The 17,427-nt window shown below is 37.2% G+C and overlaps 1 protein-coding gene across 1 annotated transcript in view; it reads left to right on the top strand.

Annotated features, from left to right (window-relative positions):
• Positions 1 to 17,427, top strand: part of Kdm7a (lysine demethylase 7A) — a 65,119-nt gene that overhangs the window by 32,570 nt on the left and 15,122 nt on the right. The window contains exons 5-11 of the mRNA XM_085683685.2: positions 1,256 to 1,397; positions 1,794 to 1,980; positions 3,094 to 3,256; positions 6,857 to 6,944; positions 8,309 to 8,415; positions 13,614 to 13,705; positions 16,511 to 16,600. Coding sequence (XP_085539811.1) covers positions 1,256 to 1,397; positions 1,794 to 1,980; positions 3,094 to 3,256; positions 6,857 to 6,944; positions 8,309 to 8,415; positions 13,614 to 13,705; positions 16,511 to 16,600 — 869 coding nt within the window. The remainder of the gene's footprint in view (positions 1 to 1,255; positions 1,398 to 1,793; positions 1,981 to 3,093; positions 3,257 to 6,856; positions 6,945 to 8,308; positions 8,416 to 13,613; positions 13,706 to 16,510; positions 16,601 to 17,427) is intronic.

Here is a 17,427-nt window from a genome sequence, read left to right as displayed (position 1 = left end):
TGAGCACTCAGACTGCACTAACATGAATTGGCTTTTGCTTGATGATCACTGTTCTTCAAGGTGAATATTAGAAGACACTACTAATGGAACAAAAATTATTTGTCCTGATGACATGTTTAATAATTCCCTGTAACATGAGGGGCCGGCTTGTTGGGGTTTCTGTCCCGCCCAGTACCCCAACAAGCCAGCAAGTCCCAAGGAAAATCACACACAAGACTCCATAAGATTATAAACTGATTGGCTCATTAGGTCAGGCTTCTTGTTAACTCTTATAACTTATATTAACCCATTATTCTCATCTATGTTAGCCATAATGGCTCCGTACCTTTTTTCAGCTGGGCAGGTTACATGCTGTCTCTTCGGTGGTCTGCACAAGAATGCCTGAGGAACCTCCCTGCTTCCCAGAATTCTCCTGTTCTCATTGCTCCACCCCTACTTCCTGTCTGGCTTTCCCGCCTATACTGCCTGCTTGACCAATCAGCATTTTATTAAAATATGATTGACAGAATACAGACAATTCTCCCGCACCAATTCCCCAGTGCCTTCCTTTTTTTAAAGCAACAGATTTAGACTCTTAAGCATTATAGAAATTAAAGGGAAGAGCCAGTCTTCTCTTTTATGCATGAGGAATATAGTAGTATATTATTTGTATTTTAATAAATAAAGCTTGCCTGAAGATCAGAATGCACAGCAGCCATACTAGTCAGCCATACAGGCCAGGCAGTGGTGGTGCACACCTTTAATCCCAGCAGCCACACTAGTTAGCCATAAAGGCCAGGTGGTGGTGGTGGTACATGCCTTTAGTCCTAGCACTAAAGAGGACTATTAGACAGGAGGAGACAGGTCTGAGGATTCCTGTACGCAGCATCGCCCATTTCAGTCTGAGGTAGAGGTAAGAGCCAGTGACTGGCTGATTTGCTTATCTGATCTTCAGCTTGAACCCCAATATCAGTCTCTGGGTTTTTACTATTCCCAGTATAAGGAAATTGAAACCCAGGAAACAGTGAACAGTGAACAATTTTCATATCCCAATTTAATGTATTTTTTTGTCATTATGAGCTACCCACAAGAAATCATTAACACATAAAAGACTTATTAGTAAATTGTATGTTTTTACAATTGATGTTAATTCTATGCAGTTTTATGGTTGGCTTAGTTATCATAATAAACAAATATGGATTTTAGTATTTTTGTTTAGAGTATCTACTTATGCAACTTTAAAGGTCAACAATAAGACTGTAATTTTTCTCTGCAGGTGGTGACAAAGTAATAGATGTCATTGATGTGGCAAGGCAGGCAGACAGCAAAATGACACTTCACAATTATGTTAAATACTTCACGAATCCTAACAGACCAAAAGTGTTAAATGTGATCAGCCTTGAATTTTCAGATACAAAGTGAGTATCTCTGGACAGTTTGCCTTAGCAGTCTCAATTTTAGCTAAGTGTAGTTTGATGATAATGTTTATTTTAATAAGCAATTGTGACTTTTATAGCTATCCATTGGAAGCAGTGTGAGTTCAAGGCCAGCCTGATTCTAGGACAGTCAGGGCTACACAGTGAGACCATGTCTTAATGATAATAATAATAATAGTAATATTAATGATAATAATGACATAAAACATATTTTAAATGTGTAAGTATTGTTAATCCATTTAATTGCTTTGTTTGGGTTGGCATGAGAACAGTTTTATGAAGTCTTTAATTTGTATTACATTGGAATGTGTGTATACATATACATACATACATACATATATATATAATATATATATTTCTTTTCTTTTCTTTTTAAAGGATGTCTGAATTGGTGGAGGTCCCTGATATAGCCAGAAAACTTTCCTGGGTGGAAAATTACTGGCCAGATGATTCAGTCTTCCCTAAACCCTTTGTCCAGAAATACTGCTTAATGGGAGTTCAAGATAGCTATACAGATTTCCACATTGACTTTGGTGGGACTTCTGTCTGGTACCATGTCCTTTGGGTAAGAATAGGGTATTTCTTACTTTCTTATTAATGAAAGCATGCCTTATTTTTCTGGTAGGACATTGATTTGTTCTGTGTAACATTTGTAAACATTTAAACATTTTTCTGTTTCTTAAACATTTTATGCCTTGGTGCTTTCTTTTTCTTTTCTTTTTTTTTTTTTAATTTCAGGTATTAGATTCCTTCTTTACTTCTATATTTTAGGTTGATTTCTGTTAGCCTTTTGTCTCTTTTTTTTCTCTTCTTAGTTAATTTGCATTAATTTCTGAACCAAATGACTAAGAAGGAGCAAAATTATGGTGATAATTGCTTCTGGCCTTAAGATGAAAATGAGAAAACAAGTTGTATAAATCACAAATTTCTATAAAATAAACTTTTAGTTTTTATTTGTTCTACTTTATCGAGAACTGCATTGCCTGATAAACATTAGCCTCATGTGGCTAGATTTAAATAATTAAATAGTCTAAATAAAAATTGAGTTCATTCATACTAGTTATATTACATGTAGCTAATAACTTCTACACTGGAGACATAACACAATTTAAAAATATATATATATATGTATAAATTCCGTCACCATTGAATTGCATGTTGCTTGGCCAAGAACCTGTTCTGATTCAGATTCCTGTGCCAATGCGGTTCTCAGGACTAGAGTTGATGCTGTGTCCTTGAGATATGGTCTTGTTCTCTGAGGATGCCAAAAGTTCCAAAAGGAAATTTATTTTCAAGTTTTTAATTCAATAAAAACCTACCTATCAGTTACCCATAAGATCTTTATGGTTCTAAAGATGAAGTTTGAGAGATGATTATGCTATGACCCAGAGAGCCTGTTAACATAATTTACTTCTGTTTGTGGTTCTCTATCTTCCTCTCTTTCAGTACTTTCTTTGATAGGATTTTTATTGACTCTGTCAGTTGGAGATGGGAGACGTTTTAGTGCCTGTGAACTTGCTGATTAGAGAATTAGCTGTTGATCAGATATGTGACATTTTTCAACCTAAACAAAATTTCAAAAGTTTTGTTTAGATGCTTTTATTGGGAAATTGTACCAATGTAGGCCATCCTGAGAATGGGTTTTCTTTTTCAAAGTTGTATGGTTACTTCCTTCTAGGGCGAGAAGATTTTTTATTTGATAAAGCCAACTAATGAAAATTTGGCACTCTATGAATCGTGGAGCTCATCTGTGACCCAGAGTGAGGTGTTCTTTGGAGATAAAGTAGATAAATGCTACAAATGTGTGGTAAAGCAGGGACATACCTTATTTGTTCCTACAGGTAAGGTTTTAGCTCATCCCTACTTCATGGTTGATTGTTGAAGGCTGGGCTGATGCAAGGCTTTCCCTGAGGCCTTGATGAATGGAAAATGAACACAGTTCTTTGTCTAAAACCAGGAACACACCAGGTAGTGGTGGCGCACGCCTTTAATCCCAGCACTCAGGAGGCAAAGGCAGGCAGATCTCTGTGAGTTTGAGGCCAGCCTGGTCTACAAGAGCTAGTTCTAGGATAGAGGCACCAAAGCTACAGAAAAACCCTGTCTCAAAAAAATTAAATAAAACCAGGAACATGTTTGGCAGAGCCGGTAATAAATAGCCTGGGGTTAGGGTCTTGGGAGCCTTTCCCTGAGGCCCTAATGTATAGAGAACAGTCCCTTCTCTAAAACCAGGAACATGCTTGACAGAGCCTGTAGTAGCCTGGGGCTGAGACTTGGGTAGCTGGTTCAGATCCTGAGAACTCAATTCTTGCCACCTTAAAAGGCAGTCCCAAGGCTGCCATGTGTTCTGTCTATAAAGCTCTTGAGATACCCTTTTGCAACATTGTTTGATTACCTTTCCACTGACTTTTTTCTGCTGTATGATAGTTTCTGGCGACTTGCTGTACTTTTTAATAAGCTTGCTTAGCATAAGATATAGCTTGTACTAGATCTCCTAACCTCACCTTTTCTGTTTTCTTTACCTTCTCATTTCCTGACCACCTCAAATTTAGGACCCTGTCACTGAAGAACCTGTTGGTCTAGGTTAGTTGATAGTGAGTCATTTGTAGTCAACTTGTAATTAGAACCAACTTTGACTTTAACATATATGTTAAATAAAACAGCTTTTAGGGCCTTTCCTAAGAAGGACTAAGGACTCAATTGTTCCTTAGAGGACTTGATCACTATTCTATTAAATGGTACAGGTTCATGATTTTTAATAGATTAGTATGATCACACAACCATCACTACCATCTAAGTGGAAAATCATTCCATTATGTCCAAAAGAAACGCCATACCTTTTAGCAGACACTGCCATCCCCACTTCCTTGACCTATTGGCAATGACTAATATGCTTTCTATTCATTTGCCTATTTTGACACTTAATATGTTTCCTTTTGTGTCTAGCCACTTCCCTCTGTGTATTTTTCTCTCTTCCCTTCTGTTTGTTTGGGTTTTTGATACAGGCAGGATCTCATAGCCCAGGCTGGCCTGTAAGTCACTGTGTAGCTAAAACTTGCCTCTCCTAAGTGATGAGATTGTAGACATGTGCTATTATCCCCAGCTGTGAGTAATTTCTTTTACTTACCATATTTACTTGACTCATCTACACCATAACACACATAAGTGCTGCATCTTTCTCACCTAACAATGTTCCTTTGCAGGATATACAATAGTTTGCTTACCCATTCGTTAGTTGATGGACATTTGGGTCCTTTCCACTTTGTGATTTTATGAATAGTGCTGTTTTGAACAATTGTACAAACTTTTATGTAGAGGCGTGTTTTCATTTTATTTCTTTGGAGTATGTACCAAATAGAATTGCTTTGTTGCATTACTTAACGATACTTAATTCTTTGAGGACTACCAAACTTGTCTGTACTGTATATCTCAAGCATAAGTATTGATCCATTGGTGGCAGTGTGAATGAATATGCAGGCTATCCTCTCTGGGCCCATGGTTTTGAGAACAGTGTTCTTCTGGCTTGAGTGTCTAATGGTTATAGAATTTACAGAGCTGTTATTACATGTTCTACTTTTTCTACTTTGCCTCTGATGTAGAATAATTAAGCTTGAGTAAATTAATAAATCATTATCTGGAACTATTAGGATTTATGTCTGACTTTTGAAAAGCTGCCTTTAACTCTTCTATTGCTATTTAGTATAATATTTCTGTTGTATCCTTTTAAAAATCAAATTAAAATTCATAGATTAAACTTTTTACAAAGTTAAGTTAGTGGCCTACTGGGGTGTGTAAGGAAGAAGTTAAAAGATAATTTATGAAGGGCTGAATACGAGCACTGACTGCTCTTCCAGAAGACCCGGGTTCAATTCCCAGCACCCACATGGCAGCTCGCAACTGTCTGAAAATCCAGTTCCAGGGAATCTGACACCTTCACACCAATGAACATAAAATAAAAAGATAAATAAATCATAAAAAAATTAAAAAAAATAATTTATGAAGAAATGCGGTTTTTCTATATGCGTGTATTCACAGCAGTGTTAAGAGTCTTGAGTCTGCGAACCAGTACATGTGAGCCAGGGACAGCTGAAATTCATCAGCATTGGTGTAGCATGGAGCATGGGAATGACCTGGAGGGCTTCGTAAACTATAGACTCCTGGGCCTCTCTCATTCAGTAGATGCAGGATGGGCATGAGAATTTGCATCTCTAATGGGTTGCTTGCTGATGGTGCTAGGTTGAGGACTGCATTGGGACTGCTCTAAGCAATGGGATTTTTCCCAAGATAATTAGCAACTTTCTAAGCAAACTCTAGTTTACTTTAATGTACACAGTAGTACATTAAATGGAAATGGTTCTAAAACCATATATAAGTACATTGTTTAAATAATAGAGTTTTAGTTTCTAGTCCTGGTTTTTATTGAACATGCTTTGTTACCTATATGAATGCCGAGCAGAATTTATATTTTTATGGCTTTTCGTTCAGTCTGCTAACATTTAAAAAGTTAGACATCCTCTGTTAGATCTCGGGCTGAGAGATGGCTCAGAGGTTAAGAGCATTGACTGTTCTTCCAAAGGTCCTGAGTTCCGTTCCCAGCAATCACATGGTGGCTCACAACCATCTGTAATGGAGTCTGGTGCCCTCTTCTGGCCTGCAGGGATACATGCAGCAGACAGATGCTGTATATATAATTAATAAATAAATTTTAAAAAATGTCTCTCGTTTTGCAAACACTGTAATGGAAATAAAACATTTAATCAGCAGCATTCATAGGCCTAGTTTTCACCCATTTAAATGGGGGTGATCTGCTTTTTCTTCTGCTGGAGCAGGGTGTCACATTGTGTTCCCAATCTTTCCCTGCGTATTCCCGTATTCCTTCCAGGGAACCTACTTCATGGTGACACCTGGGAAGCAGATTCCTCAACCAATCTCACTCCCCCTCCCCGTAGGGTTTCTCTGTGTAACAGCCTTAGCTCTCCTGGAACTCACTTTGTAGACCAGGATGACCTCGAACTCCACCTGCCTCTGCCTCCAGAGTGCTGGGATTAAAGGCGTGCACCACCGCTACCCGGCTTCACCCAATCTTATATTCATTAGTGGAAAACGTTATTTCCTAATTCAAACCAGATTTGACTGATCACAGAATAAATTTTTTCATTGTAAAGGTGTTTATTTTAAGACAAAATAAAACAAAAGAAGTATTGGTGATCACTACCCTAAACCCTCACTTTACCCCCTCAGGCTCATCAAAAAGCCTTAGCATATGATAGATAGGCTTTTAAATAAATACTTAAGTGGATGAGTCAATCAGTTGTGATAGCATCAACTTCTTTAGTGCCGGTACATGAAGTAAATTGATATTGGTATATAAGTTACGTACGTCACAGGTAGAATAACATCTGTTTAGTTTAGAAACTGAACCGTCATTGATTTGTGTGTTTCAGGGTGGATTCATGCCGTGCTCACTTCTCAGGACTGTATGGCTTTTGGGGGTAACTTTCTGCACAATCTCAACATTGGCATGCAGCTCAGGTTTGTGTGTCACTAATATTGAAAGGATCTTTTGTTCTTAATTATAACATTTTTGCATTTTTGCTTGTTTACTATAAAAAACTACATTTTTTGAGATCCTGTGAAGATAGGCCTTGAGGAATAAATGATTAGGATTGGATGTTTGTTTGTTTGTTTGTTGGGAGACAGGGTTTCTCTGTGTAACAGCTCTGGCTGTCCTGGAACTCATTCTGTAGACCATGCTAACCTCAAATTCAGAGATCCGCCTGCGTTTGCCTCCTGAGAGCTGGGTGTGTGTCACTACCACCTGGCCAGGAATGGGAACTTTTTTAACAGAAAATATTTTAAAAAGATTATTTAGAGGATCTTTTCAAATCTAAAGTAAAATAGATAACTTGTTCAATCTGATGATACCTCCCGCATCTAAATTTTTATAAAATGTTTATGCCTTTCTTAGTCTGTAAGCGTTGTGAAAATGAGTTAAATTAATTAGATTCGGGTATAACCTTTGGGGCTGGAAAAATCCTTGAGTCAGGATTGCTATCAGAGTGCTTTTGAATTTTGTTGTAGGGCAGTTCTTCTCCTTTTGATGAGATCCGGCCTTTGCCTGCTTTGTTCCTGTACTGTACTAGAAAGGGTTAGGGTCAGCCACATTACATATGACAGGTCTGCTTCCTGGTGGATGCTGCATGAGGACTGAGAAAAGGGAAATGCCATTTGAGAGGCCGAGTATCATTGGTATTCCCCCAAATGTGGTAACTCTTGTAACTCTGTGTGTGCTTGGGAGCCCTGGATGCTTTGTCCTTGGAGTTAGAAAAGGAGGTGGTGGTTCTTACAGAACACAGGGCTATGGGAGGTTGTGTGCCTGCCAGATATAAGTTTTAATCTTTTTGTACCTCTGCTATTTCTGGAAAAGAGATGGCCTCTTCTACATGTCTTATTAGGGCTCTGACAGAAGACCAATATTGTGCAAACTGTGGTTCCTGTCTTTATACCTTGACTAGTGTCAAGTATTGATCTGGAATGCTCTGTAGAGCCTAAAGAGAACATTCATGGGTGGTGTTAGTGTTGTCCAACATATGGAACTGATCTTTAAACATACTATTTTATTAGTGGAACCCTCATAAGATCCTTTTTTGTTAAAATTAGGATTCAAATCCCAAGAAGTATTCTTTTTCAGTACCCAATGTAATTGTTAAGTAGACTGGCAAATTTATTAAGGTCAGGACCAGAACTTGCATAAGATCACAGTTCAGTGTTGTCAAAAAGTAGTGTTGTTAAGGAAACATATTTATCATGGCCTGTTTATTTTCAGTTGAGTACCTTTATTTAACTTCGAAATGCTAATATTAATATTAACTGTTCTTCAAATTTTATTCATTTAGGTGTTATGAGATGGAGAAAAGACTAAAAACACCAGATCTTTTCAAATTCCCTTTCTTTGAAGCCATATGCTGGTTTGTAGCCAAAAGTTTGCTGGAAACCCTGAAAGGTAATGAGTGATTTGTATACTCTGTTATGTGATAAGATGTGTGTTTGCAAATTCCTTCAGGGACCCTTTGCTAGATTTCACCCTCACTTTTTTTTTAAAGATTTATTGATTTATTATGTATACAACATTTCTATCTGCATGTACGCCTGCACACCAGAAGAGAGCACCAGATCTCATTAGAGGTGATTGTGAGCCACCATGTGGTTGCTGGGAATTGAACTCAGGACCTCTGGAAGAACAGCCAGTGCTCTTAACCTCTGAGCCATCTTTCCAGCCCTGTCACCTTCACTTTTAAAATTATTTTATTTTTAATTATGTGAATGTATGTTGGGAGTTGTCCATGTAAGCACAGTGCTGGGAACTCAGGTCCTCTGCAAGAACAGTAGATGCTCTTAACTTTTTGAGCCATCTCTCCAGTCTTCCCCTTTTTAAAAAAGTATGTATTTCTTTCCCCTTCTAAGACTCTTTTTAGCAGTTAGAGCAGTGGTTCTCAACCTTCCTAATGCTGTGACCCTTTAATACAGTTAGTTCCTCATGCTGTGGTGACCCCCAACCATAAAATTATTTCATTGCTACTTCATAACTGTAATTTTGCTGGTATGAATCATAATGTAGATATCGAATATGTGACCCCCAAAGGGATCATGATCCCGAGGTTGAGAACCACTGAGTTAGAGTATCTAGTCTATACCTATCCCTTCCTTATTCTTAGAAATCAGGTACCCAAATACTGAAAAACAGTCATTTCATTTAATAAGAGTGAACGGCCTGTGCGCGCGCGCACACACACACACACTGTCTTGCTCTCAAAAAATGTAGTTTGTGTCACTAGACAGACTACTACCTAACACTTGTTCTGAAATACTTGCTTAAAAATTTAGAGTGGTGTGGGATGGGCATGGTGATACACGCCTTTAACCTCAGTACTCACAAGGCAGAGGTAGGCAGACCTCTCTGAGTAGAAATCAGCCTGGTGCACATAATGAGTCCTAGGCCAGCTGGAGTTAGGTATTGAGCCCCCCCCCCCCCCCCCCGCATCTCAGTACACTTTAAAAAAAGAAAATAGGGAAATAATTTGTGTGTTCTAAATCATTGGATATGTGTTCCATCATTTGAATATGACCATTATGCTGTCTAGTTTAATTCACCTGTTAGCATACAATCCCAATTGAAGAAAAACATTTTTAGCTTGGCCTGGAGGCACAGACCTATAATTCCACTCATCTATTTGAGAGTCTATGACAGGAGGATTATAAGTTCAAGACCAGCCTGGGAAACTTGGTGAGACTTTGTCTCAAAGTAAGAGGCCTGGAGATAATATAGCCCATTGATAAGCAGGCATGAGGCCCTAGACTCAATTCCCACACACACAAAAAAAATGGTTTTAAAGAACCCAGTTATATTTATACTTGGATATATTTTTTACATGGTACAATTTGATATTTTTGTATTTTGACTTAATGTTTAGCCAGTCAAGTTGGAGATTAAATGGAACTTTATCCATAATTTTCTGATTTTCATTCTCTGTGCTGGTAAGAATATAATTTGTTTTGTTTTTCTAATTAGTTTGCAAATGGTGATACTCTTTAAATATTTTTTTAAAATTTTATGTGCATGAGTGCTTGTCTCTGTGTATGTTTGTGCATCATGTACACCTGGTAAGAAAAGGGGACATGAGATTGCTCAGAACTTACAGGAGTTATAGGTAGTTATGGGCCACTATCTTAGGGTTTCTACTGCTGTGAAGAGACATCATGACCACCAGCAACTCTCATGAGGAAAACAGTAAATTGGGGCTGGCTTACAATTTAGAGATTTAGTCCATTATTGTTATGGTGGGAAGCATGAAGGCATACAGGCAGACATGGGACTGGAAAGGTAGCTGAAAGTTCTGGATCTATAGGTAGTAGGAAGAGAGAGACCCTGAGCCTGGCTTGCTTCTGATACCTTAAAGTCCACCCCCAATGACACATTTGCTCCAACAAGGCCACACCTCCTAATAGTATCACTTCCTATCAGCAGCCTGTGGGAGTCACTTTCATTCACACCACCACAACCTCCATGTGGGTAATAGGAAATGAACCTGGGTCCTCTGCAACAATAGCAAGTGCTATTAAACTGTTTTACCATCTCTAGTCCCAAATGATAATATTGTTACAATTAACTCTCAGATAGATGTACAGTAGTCTAGAATCTAGACATTTCTCTCTATATATAACAGTTATGTAAGAAGAAAAGTTGGAATGAAAAAAGTAACAAACTAAAGGTAATTTGTAGTATAGTGTATGTGTACACACACACACACACACACACACACCTGTGCAGTAAAACTCTGGGGTCATTTCCTTCCAAAATAAAAAAAGGGGCCAGCAAGATGGCTCAGTGTTAAGGTGCTTGCTGTAAGCTTGACCACCTAAATTTGAACACTGGGACCACATAGGAGTTGAAAGGGGAGAACCAGTTCTGCATTTGTCCTCTAAGCTTGCACACATACAAAATGATGAAAAAGAATGAAACCATTATAAAGACACCACCTTACTTCAAACGGAAGGTGAGAACAGAGTCCTTGTGTCAGGAGAGAGGCTGTGGCAGTTTTAGGAGTATGTGTATTATAGGTCCCTAAGATGAGGAAGACCATACAGGAACAACCTGTGCTCTAGAAATGAGTCTTTAGTGTGAATCTCTGACTCTATTGAGTATTATTCTTGGTTGAAAGGATGGCTGTGGATTGTAGAGTTGCACCCATTTCTCAGTGACCAGATTGTTGTTGTTGATTTTTCTCTTGAACATAGTCTCCAAATTCAAGTCTAGAACAACAGGAACATGTATTATACACTTGTAAAAGTAGCTGTAAGTGTCTTTGTTTTAGAAATAAAGTTTAATTCCTGAACTCTCCAGTTAAGAAATCTAAAGTTCCACGTTTGGTGTTGGTAGTTCTTTTTCTTGCCTCTTTTCTCTTACTCTGACTCAGGGACATAAAGTTTATATCATCTGGTTAGCTAGATAAAACTCTACTAATCCATATTCATTCTGTCTGTTTCTGTCTTCCCCCATCCCCACACATCCTTTCTACTCAGAAGCCTAGAAGCCTTTTGGAACAAAATATAAGTTTATCTGAAATATGAAATATTGTTGCTCATTAAACTGTGGCACCAATTTACTCTTAGAAATAACTAGCATTTTGTCACATCATGTAAAAAAAGGTTCAATAAATACTGAGGTCTATGACATTCATTATGAGTTGGTTTTTTTCCCTTTTCTTACTTTTTTAGACAGGGTGAGTCTGACCCAGAACTCACTATGTAGACTAGGCTGGCTCAAACTCAAGAGATTAGCTTGACTCTGCTTCCCAGTGCTGTAATTAAAAGCGTATATCACCACACCTGGTCACCACTGAGTTTGCTGAAGAATGATCATGGAGCATCTGAATCTTGTCTTCTTTAATGTCTTTTGAAGTTTTGTAAACTTTGCACTTACATATCTTGGTAGATTTATTCCTAGGTACTTTGCATTTTAGTGCTTTTATAAATATAGCATACTATTTTATAATATTATTCCCATGGTGGGGTCATGTAAAATTATTTTCATATTTCAAAATGGTCAGATACTGGCAATGACAACTCCATATGGCTCAGCCTAATAGCGGTGGTAGGGACAAACCCAGGACCTTGTGTACGAGGCAAATGTTCTACCACTAATCTACAATCTCAGTCCTGAAACAGGACTTCTTTGTTTGTTTGTTTTGATTTTTGATGCAGGATTTCTCTGTGTCACTGTGACTGTCCTGGAATTAGCTCTATAAACCAGACTGTCCTTAAATTCAGAGAGATCTGTCTGACTCTGCCTCCCAAGTGCTGGGATTAAAGGCATGTGCCACCACTGTCCAGCAAGGCAGGCATTTTTCAAAGCTTCAGTTAAGTTGTTTTTGTTTAACTTGGGTAACAATTACCTGAGTAACAGCCTTCTTTAAACTAGGTACACACATGTATATATGTTGGTCATCATCATAGGCATTCATCCAAGAAAATCTTGGTACCATCCCTACAGTATAATTAAGTTCCATCTGCCTCCTCTTCTGTAGTTAACTACTGTCTTCACTTCTGCAATAATCATTTTCTTTAGTTTCATCACCCATGTTTTGAATGGCAGTAATATTTTCTATTTGTAAATTTCATATAATTTCAAACTGATACTATACTATGACCTTTAAAATTACATTTAATCTACTTATTTTCGTGTGGGTCTGCCATACATGTGTGTCTTTATGTCTGAATGTGTGTATATGCATGCATGTGTTTTCAGAAGCCAGAAAAGGGCATCAGATCCCTTGGTGCTGGAGTTAGAGGTAGTTCTGAGTCATCTGATGTGGTACTGAGAACTGAACCCCAGTCCTATAAGAGTAACAAGTGTGCTTAACTGCTAGGCTATCTCTCTGGCCCCAACAGTTTTTAAAAAATCTTTTAGTTTATATGTTTCTTAACGCCTATAATTTAAAATTTCTAATCATTTGTTATCTGTTGCTGTTATCTGTGGTGTTGATTTCTAGCTTAATTGCGCTTTTGAGCATCTAAGTGATTAAGATCATAGGGTATTTGTTAAGGCCTCATTATGGTCCCTGCAGTACAGATGATTTTTGTAAATGTAATGAGTATGTCTGAAAAAAAATGTGCATTTTGCAGTTTCTACATGCAGTATCCTATTTATGACTATTGAATCAAATTTTATATTGCTTGAATTGAATTATCTGTCTACCTATTTTTTCAGTCCACTCTATGTTTACTATTTTTGTTAGAAATATCCCACTGTAATTGTGAAATTGCTTATTGTATTTTGTTTTTTTTTTCTTTTTATATATATATTTCAGGCTTGAAATTTAAATGTTTTCCCAGTGAATTGAGTTTTTGAACGTGTTGAAATAATGGTTTATTAATGATGACATATTACTACAGCTATCTCAACTTTATTTTTAAAACTTAACATTGTTTTCATACTGTTTTAATTTAAACTTTTCTGTACTTTTATTTGTTTAAAAAAGCATTTAGTGTCATTACATTTAATGTAGTTCAATTTCTTTTTCTTTCTTGCCTTTTGAATTGATTATTTCCTGTCCTGTTTTTTGTGCTGTTAAGTATGATACTCGAAATACCCTTTTATAAACTTTAGGACACTTCCTTCCCTCCCTTACTTCATCCCAACAGAACTGAAAGAAGATGGGTTCCAGCCTCAAACCTACTTAGTGCAGGGAGTGAAAGCGCTGCACACTGCTTTAAAAGTGTGGATGAGAAAAGAAGTAAGTTGTTTCTATTGGGTTTCTGTTTGTCTGTTTTTGTGACAGATTATAAAAATGGTCCTTTTATTGTGTGGGCAGCATTCACATGCTAGTTGTAACAGAATGAAATTGTATTTTACATACAGTTTGTACTCTCTGACATACTATATACAGATGGTTATATACAGATGGTTATATCAGAATCTCACCAGATTCTGGTTAGAGAATAAAGAGCTTTGACTTTATTTTTGAAAAAGCAAAATGCAAGTGTATTTATGATACTAAGAAATAAGCAGGCTGATATAGAGTAACAACAAGCCATGTTGAGCTCTTAGCATGTCAAGCACTGTGCTTTGTCTTTACATGTGTGACCTCATTTAGTCTTTAGAGTGGCTGTGTGGGGTCTGGGTGCTGTGGTGTCCCCCATTTAAGTAACTTTCCCAAGAGAACTTGGAGATGGACGTTTCCTGTCCCGACCACCCAGTCCCAAATAGCTGACTCACAGGCTGAATATGAATCATAAATGTTTGGCTGATAGCTCAGGCTAACTAACTAATTTACATTTAAAGTTAACCCATATTTCTATCTATGCTTTGTCACGTGACATGTTTAGGGTTATCATGGTTTGTTACCTCATTTTTACATGTCCTGCTTGCTCAGCGGCTAGCTGACGTCTCTCCTGACTGCCCTCCTCCTCATCTTTCTCAGTTTGACTTTCCTGCCTAACTTCCTGCCCAACTACTGGACTGTCAGCTTTTTATTAGCTGACACATTCATATCCATAGGTTGCACAGTAAGAACTGGTGAGACTAGGATAAAAAGTCCGCTCTTTACCACTGGTAGGTTTATATAAAAATGAAAGGAAGGAAGGGGCAAGAATAGTTTTCAGTTAGCCCAGGTTTTTTTCTGAGAGTTCATCCAAATCTGCATTTGGAGTTAGTGTTTACTTTTACTTCCCTTCTGCTTCTGTAGCATGTTCTTATGTACTTAGACTTAAAACTAATGTGTATAATGTATGCATGTTTCCTTCACTAAGCTTTTGAACTCTTATTTCAACCCCATAGAGCTTCACACATAATCTTAAATAATATGATTGATAAATATATGTGCTGATGATTTTCAGATTTTCTTGCTATCCATTTAAAATAAAATTCTTGCTATTAAGGGAAATGAGGAGAGCCAATGAGAAACTTAATGTCTATAAAGCACCTTCTGTGTAAACCTGAGAAGAGTTCAATCTTGGGGACCAATGTAAAGGTCAAAGGAAACTCCACAAAGCTCATGTGCCTTGGTGTATGCACATGTTACACACTCTTTCTTTCTCTAATAATAATAATAATAATAGTAATAATAATACAAATTTTTAAAAGGAAATACTGGGAAACAATAAGTACTAGCCTATACTCCAGGAAATTTAATGTTCATTTTAATTTAGGATTAGTGCTACAAATCCATTAGGGCAAGGTGCTATAGAAACATAAAGGAAAGTTAAAAACGTGCCTTCCACTGTCAGATTTCTATCATGTGTGTGAGGAGGAGAAGCATAGCAAGTGAACAGCTGTGTAACATGATGAAGTGTAAACTGTAGGAACTGTGTGCCTTTGTCTCCTGGTGGAGGCTTTGGGTGGGTGCTTCAGATGTGTGTTAGCATTGCCTTGAGAATGTTTCCAAAATAAAGTCCCTGCATCTTGCTTGGGATTTTGGTTTTAATAGCCCTAGATTAGAATTGATCCTAAAAACATCATACATGATTTCTGTGCATAGTTAGTTTTTATTACAAGTATTATTAGGCATTGTAAATAAAGTGTATTTCAAAACATTTCTACATTTTTAGTAATTTTGTTCAAAGATTAAGAGGCAGTTCAGTTTACTGGTTAAAATTTTGGGTTCTGGAGTCGGATATTTAGAATCAAATCTCATCTCTGCTAGAAGTAAGCTGTGTCATTGTGGGCATATTACATAGTGTCAGTGTCTCAGGTCCCTCAGCTGTAGTGTGGCAGCACTCATCGTAACCTGTAAAGGTTGAGCACCTCCAGTCTGAAATCTGAAGTGCCCCCAAATCTAAAGCATGTCTAGTCCCAAGTCTCTCAGATGCGGGATACCCAGCTTGAAGTATCCATGTCACCCTGATAGTGAGGGTGAGTTCGTGCTTACCAAGTGCACTTAACAGTATCAGATACAGAATTAACGCTATTGCACATTATTGTTGCTAGCTAATTTGTTTCTGCAAGGTATACTAAAAACAATTCAGCAATAAAGCAAAAATGAAACTAGTATGTGTCTAAAAATCAAATGTCCTTAGATACGGAGAGAAATATTTGTAAATAGACATAAAAATAATGGTACTAGTTTTTAGTGAGTAGATATGCTCACTTACTAATTTATTTCTTGTTCCGGTTAATGGTATTTTTTTATCTGCTTTTGACTATTAAACTTTTAACTCGAATTTATTCAAAGTATACTTTCCATGAAAAACAGGGATTACTTAATGCCAGTGTTCCCTACAAAAATCCTTATGCATTTTGAATTAAATGTTAGGCTTAATTTCTTTATTAATAGTTGTACTTCGGATCACAGTGGGATTTGAGGTGTAGAGTGCATTATAAAATAAGATTGACTGTGAGACAAATCCATTTTAAACTTTAAAATAAGAGGATTTTATTTGTTATGTAGATCTTCTTAAGTGACAATCCACCAAGTACATAAACTCTTGAGAATGGCTTAACATTATCAGCAGGTCTTTAAAATATAGAAAGCTTTATGAAAAAGTTGGGCTTTAAATTTTAAGTGACTTTGATTTTCTTACCTTTATTACTCCAAATACAGCTTGTATCTGAACATGCCTTTGAAATTCCAGACAATGTTAGACCTGGACATCTTATTAAGGAACTTTCTAAAGTAATTCGAGCATTAGAGGTAAGTTATCATTAAATGTGTCTGCTTGCTCTCTGCCTTGAGAAGCAAATGGATCTGCCACCATGTTGTAAATATTGAAAGCATTTTCACACTGGTGAAGGAATACAGTGAGCTGAGTTAGCTTTACAGATTATAGACTTCTAATGTCTTACAGAAAAATATAAAGTATTGCATAATAAAATAGCAAAGTGATAGTTCCAGTTACTGTAAATTCCTTAAGTTCCTCCAAAAGTTAAAACAAAAGTTACAGTATGATGTTTAGTTCTTCTTAGTTTCAATTAACCTAGAGATGAATGTAAGTGAAGTAGTTAGAGGAAGGGATAAAACAGTAAGGGGAGTGAGGCTGGGTTGGTAAGAATATCAGAGACTCCCTTTACCAAAAATACTGGAGCAACTTGAGAAGTCAGTGCCTTTGATAAAGGCCCATATATGAGGTGAAATGTTTTCATTTTTAAGAGGTGATGTCAGTATTGAAAAATGGGGGTTTTCATTAAAGTAGTTCTTCTGGAAACTAACTTGCTTGTTTAGTGTTTAGTTTGAAATAAGAGGAAATTTACCAGTGGAATGGAGGCCACCTGATAAATTACATTAGGTAATTTACAGTTACACTTATTAATTTACATAAGTCCTAATCTTACATTAGGACTGTAGAAAGGGAAGAGGAGGGGCTGGAGAGATGGCTCACTGGTTAAGAGCACTGACTGTTCTTCCAGAGGTTCTGAGTTCAATTCCCAGCAACCACATGGTGGCTCACAGTTATCTATAATGAGATCTGGTGCCCTCTCCTGGCATGCAAGCATCCATGGAAGGAATGTGGTATACATAAT

Source organism: Myodes glareolus, chromosome 25, assembly GCF_982192425.1.
Source record: "Myodes glareolus chromosome 25, mMyoGla1.1, whole genome shotgun sequence".
Taxonomy (NCBI): Eukaryota; Metazoa; Chordata; class Mammalia; order Rodentia; family Cricetidae; genus Myodes; species Myodes glareolus.
Note: the sequence above shows the minus strand (reverse complement) of the source record. Positions and strands in the feature narration are given on the sequence as shown.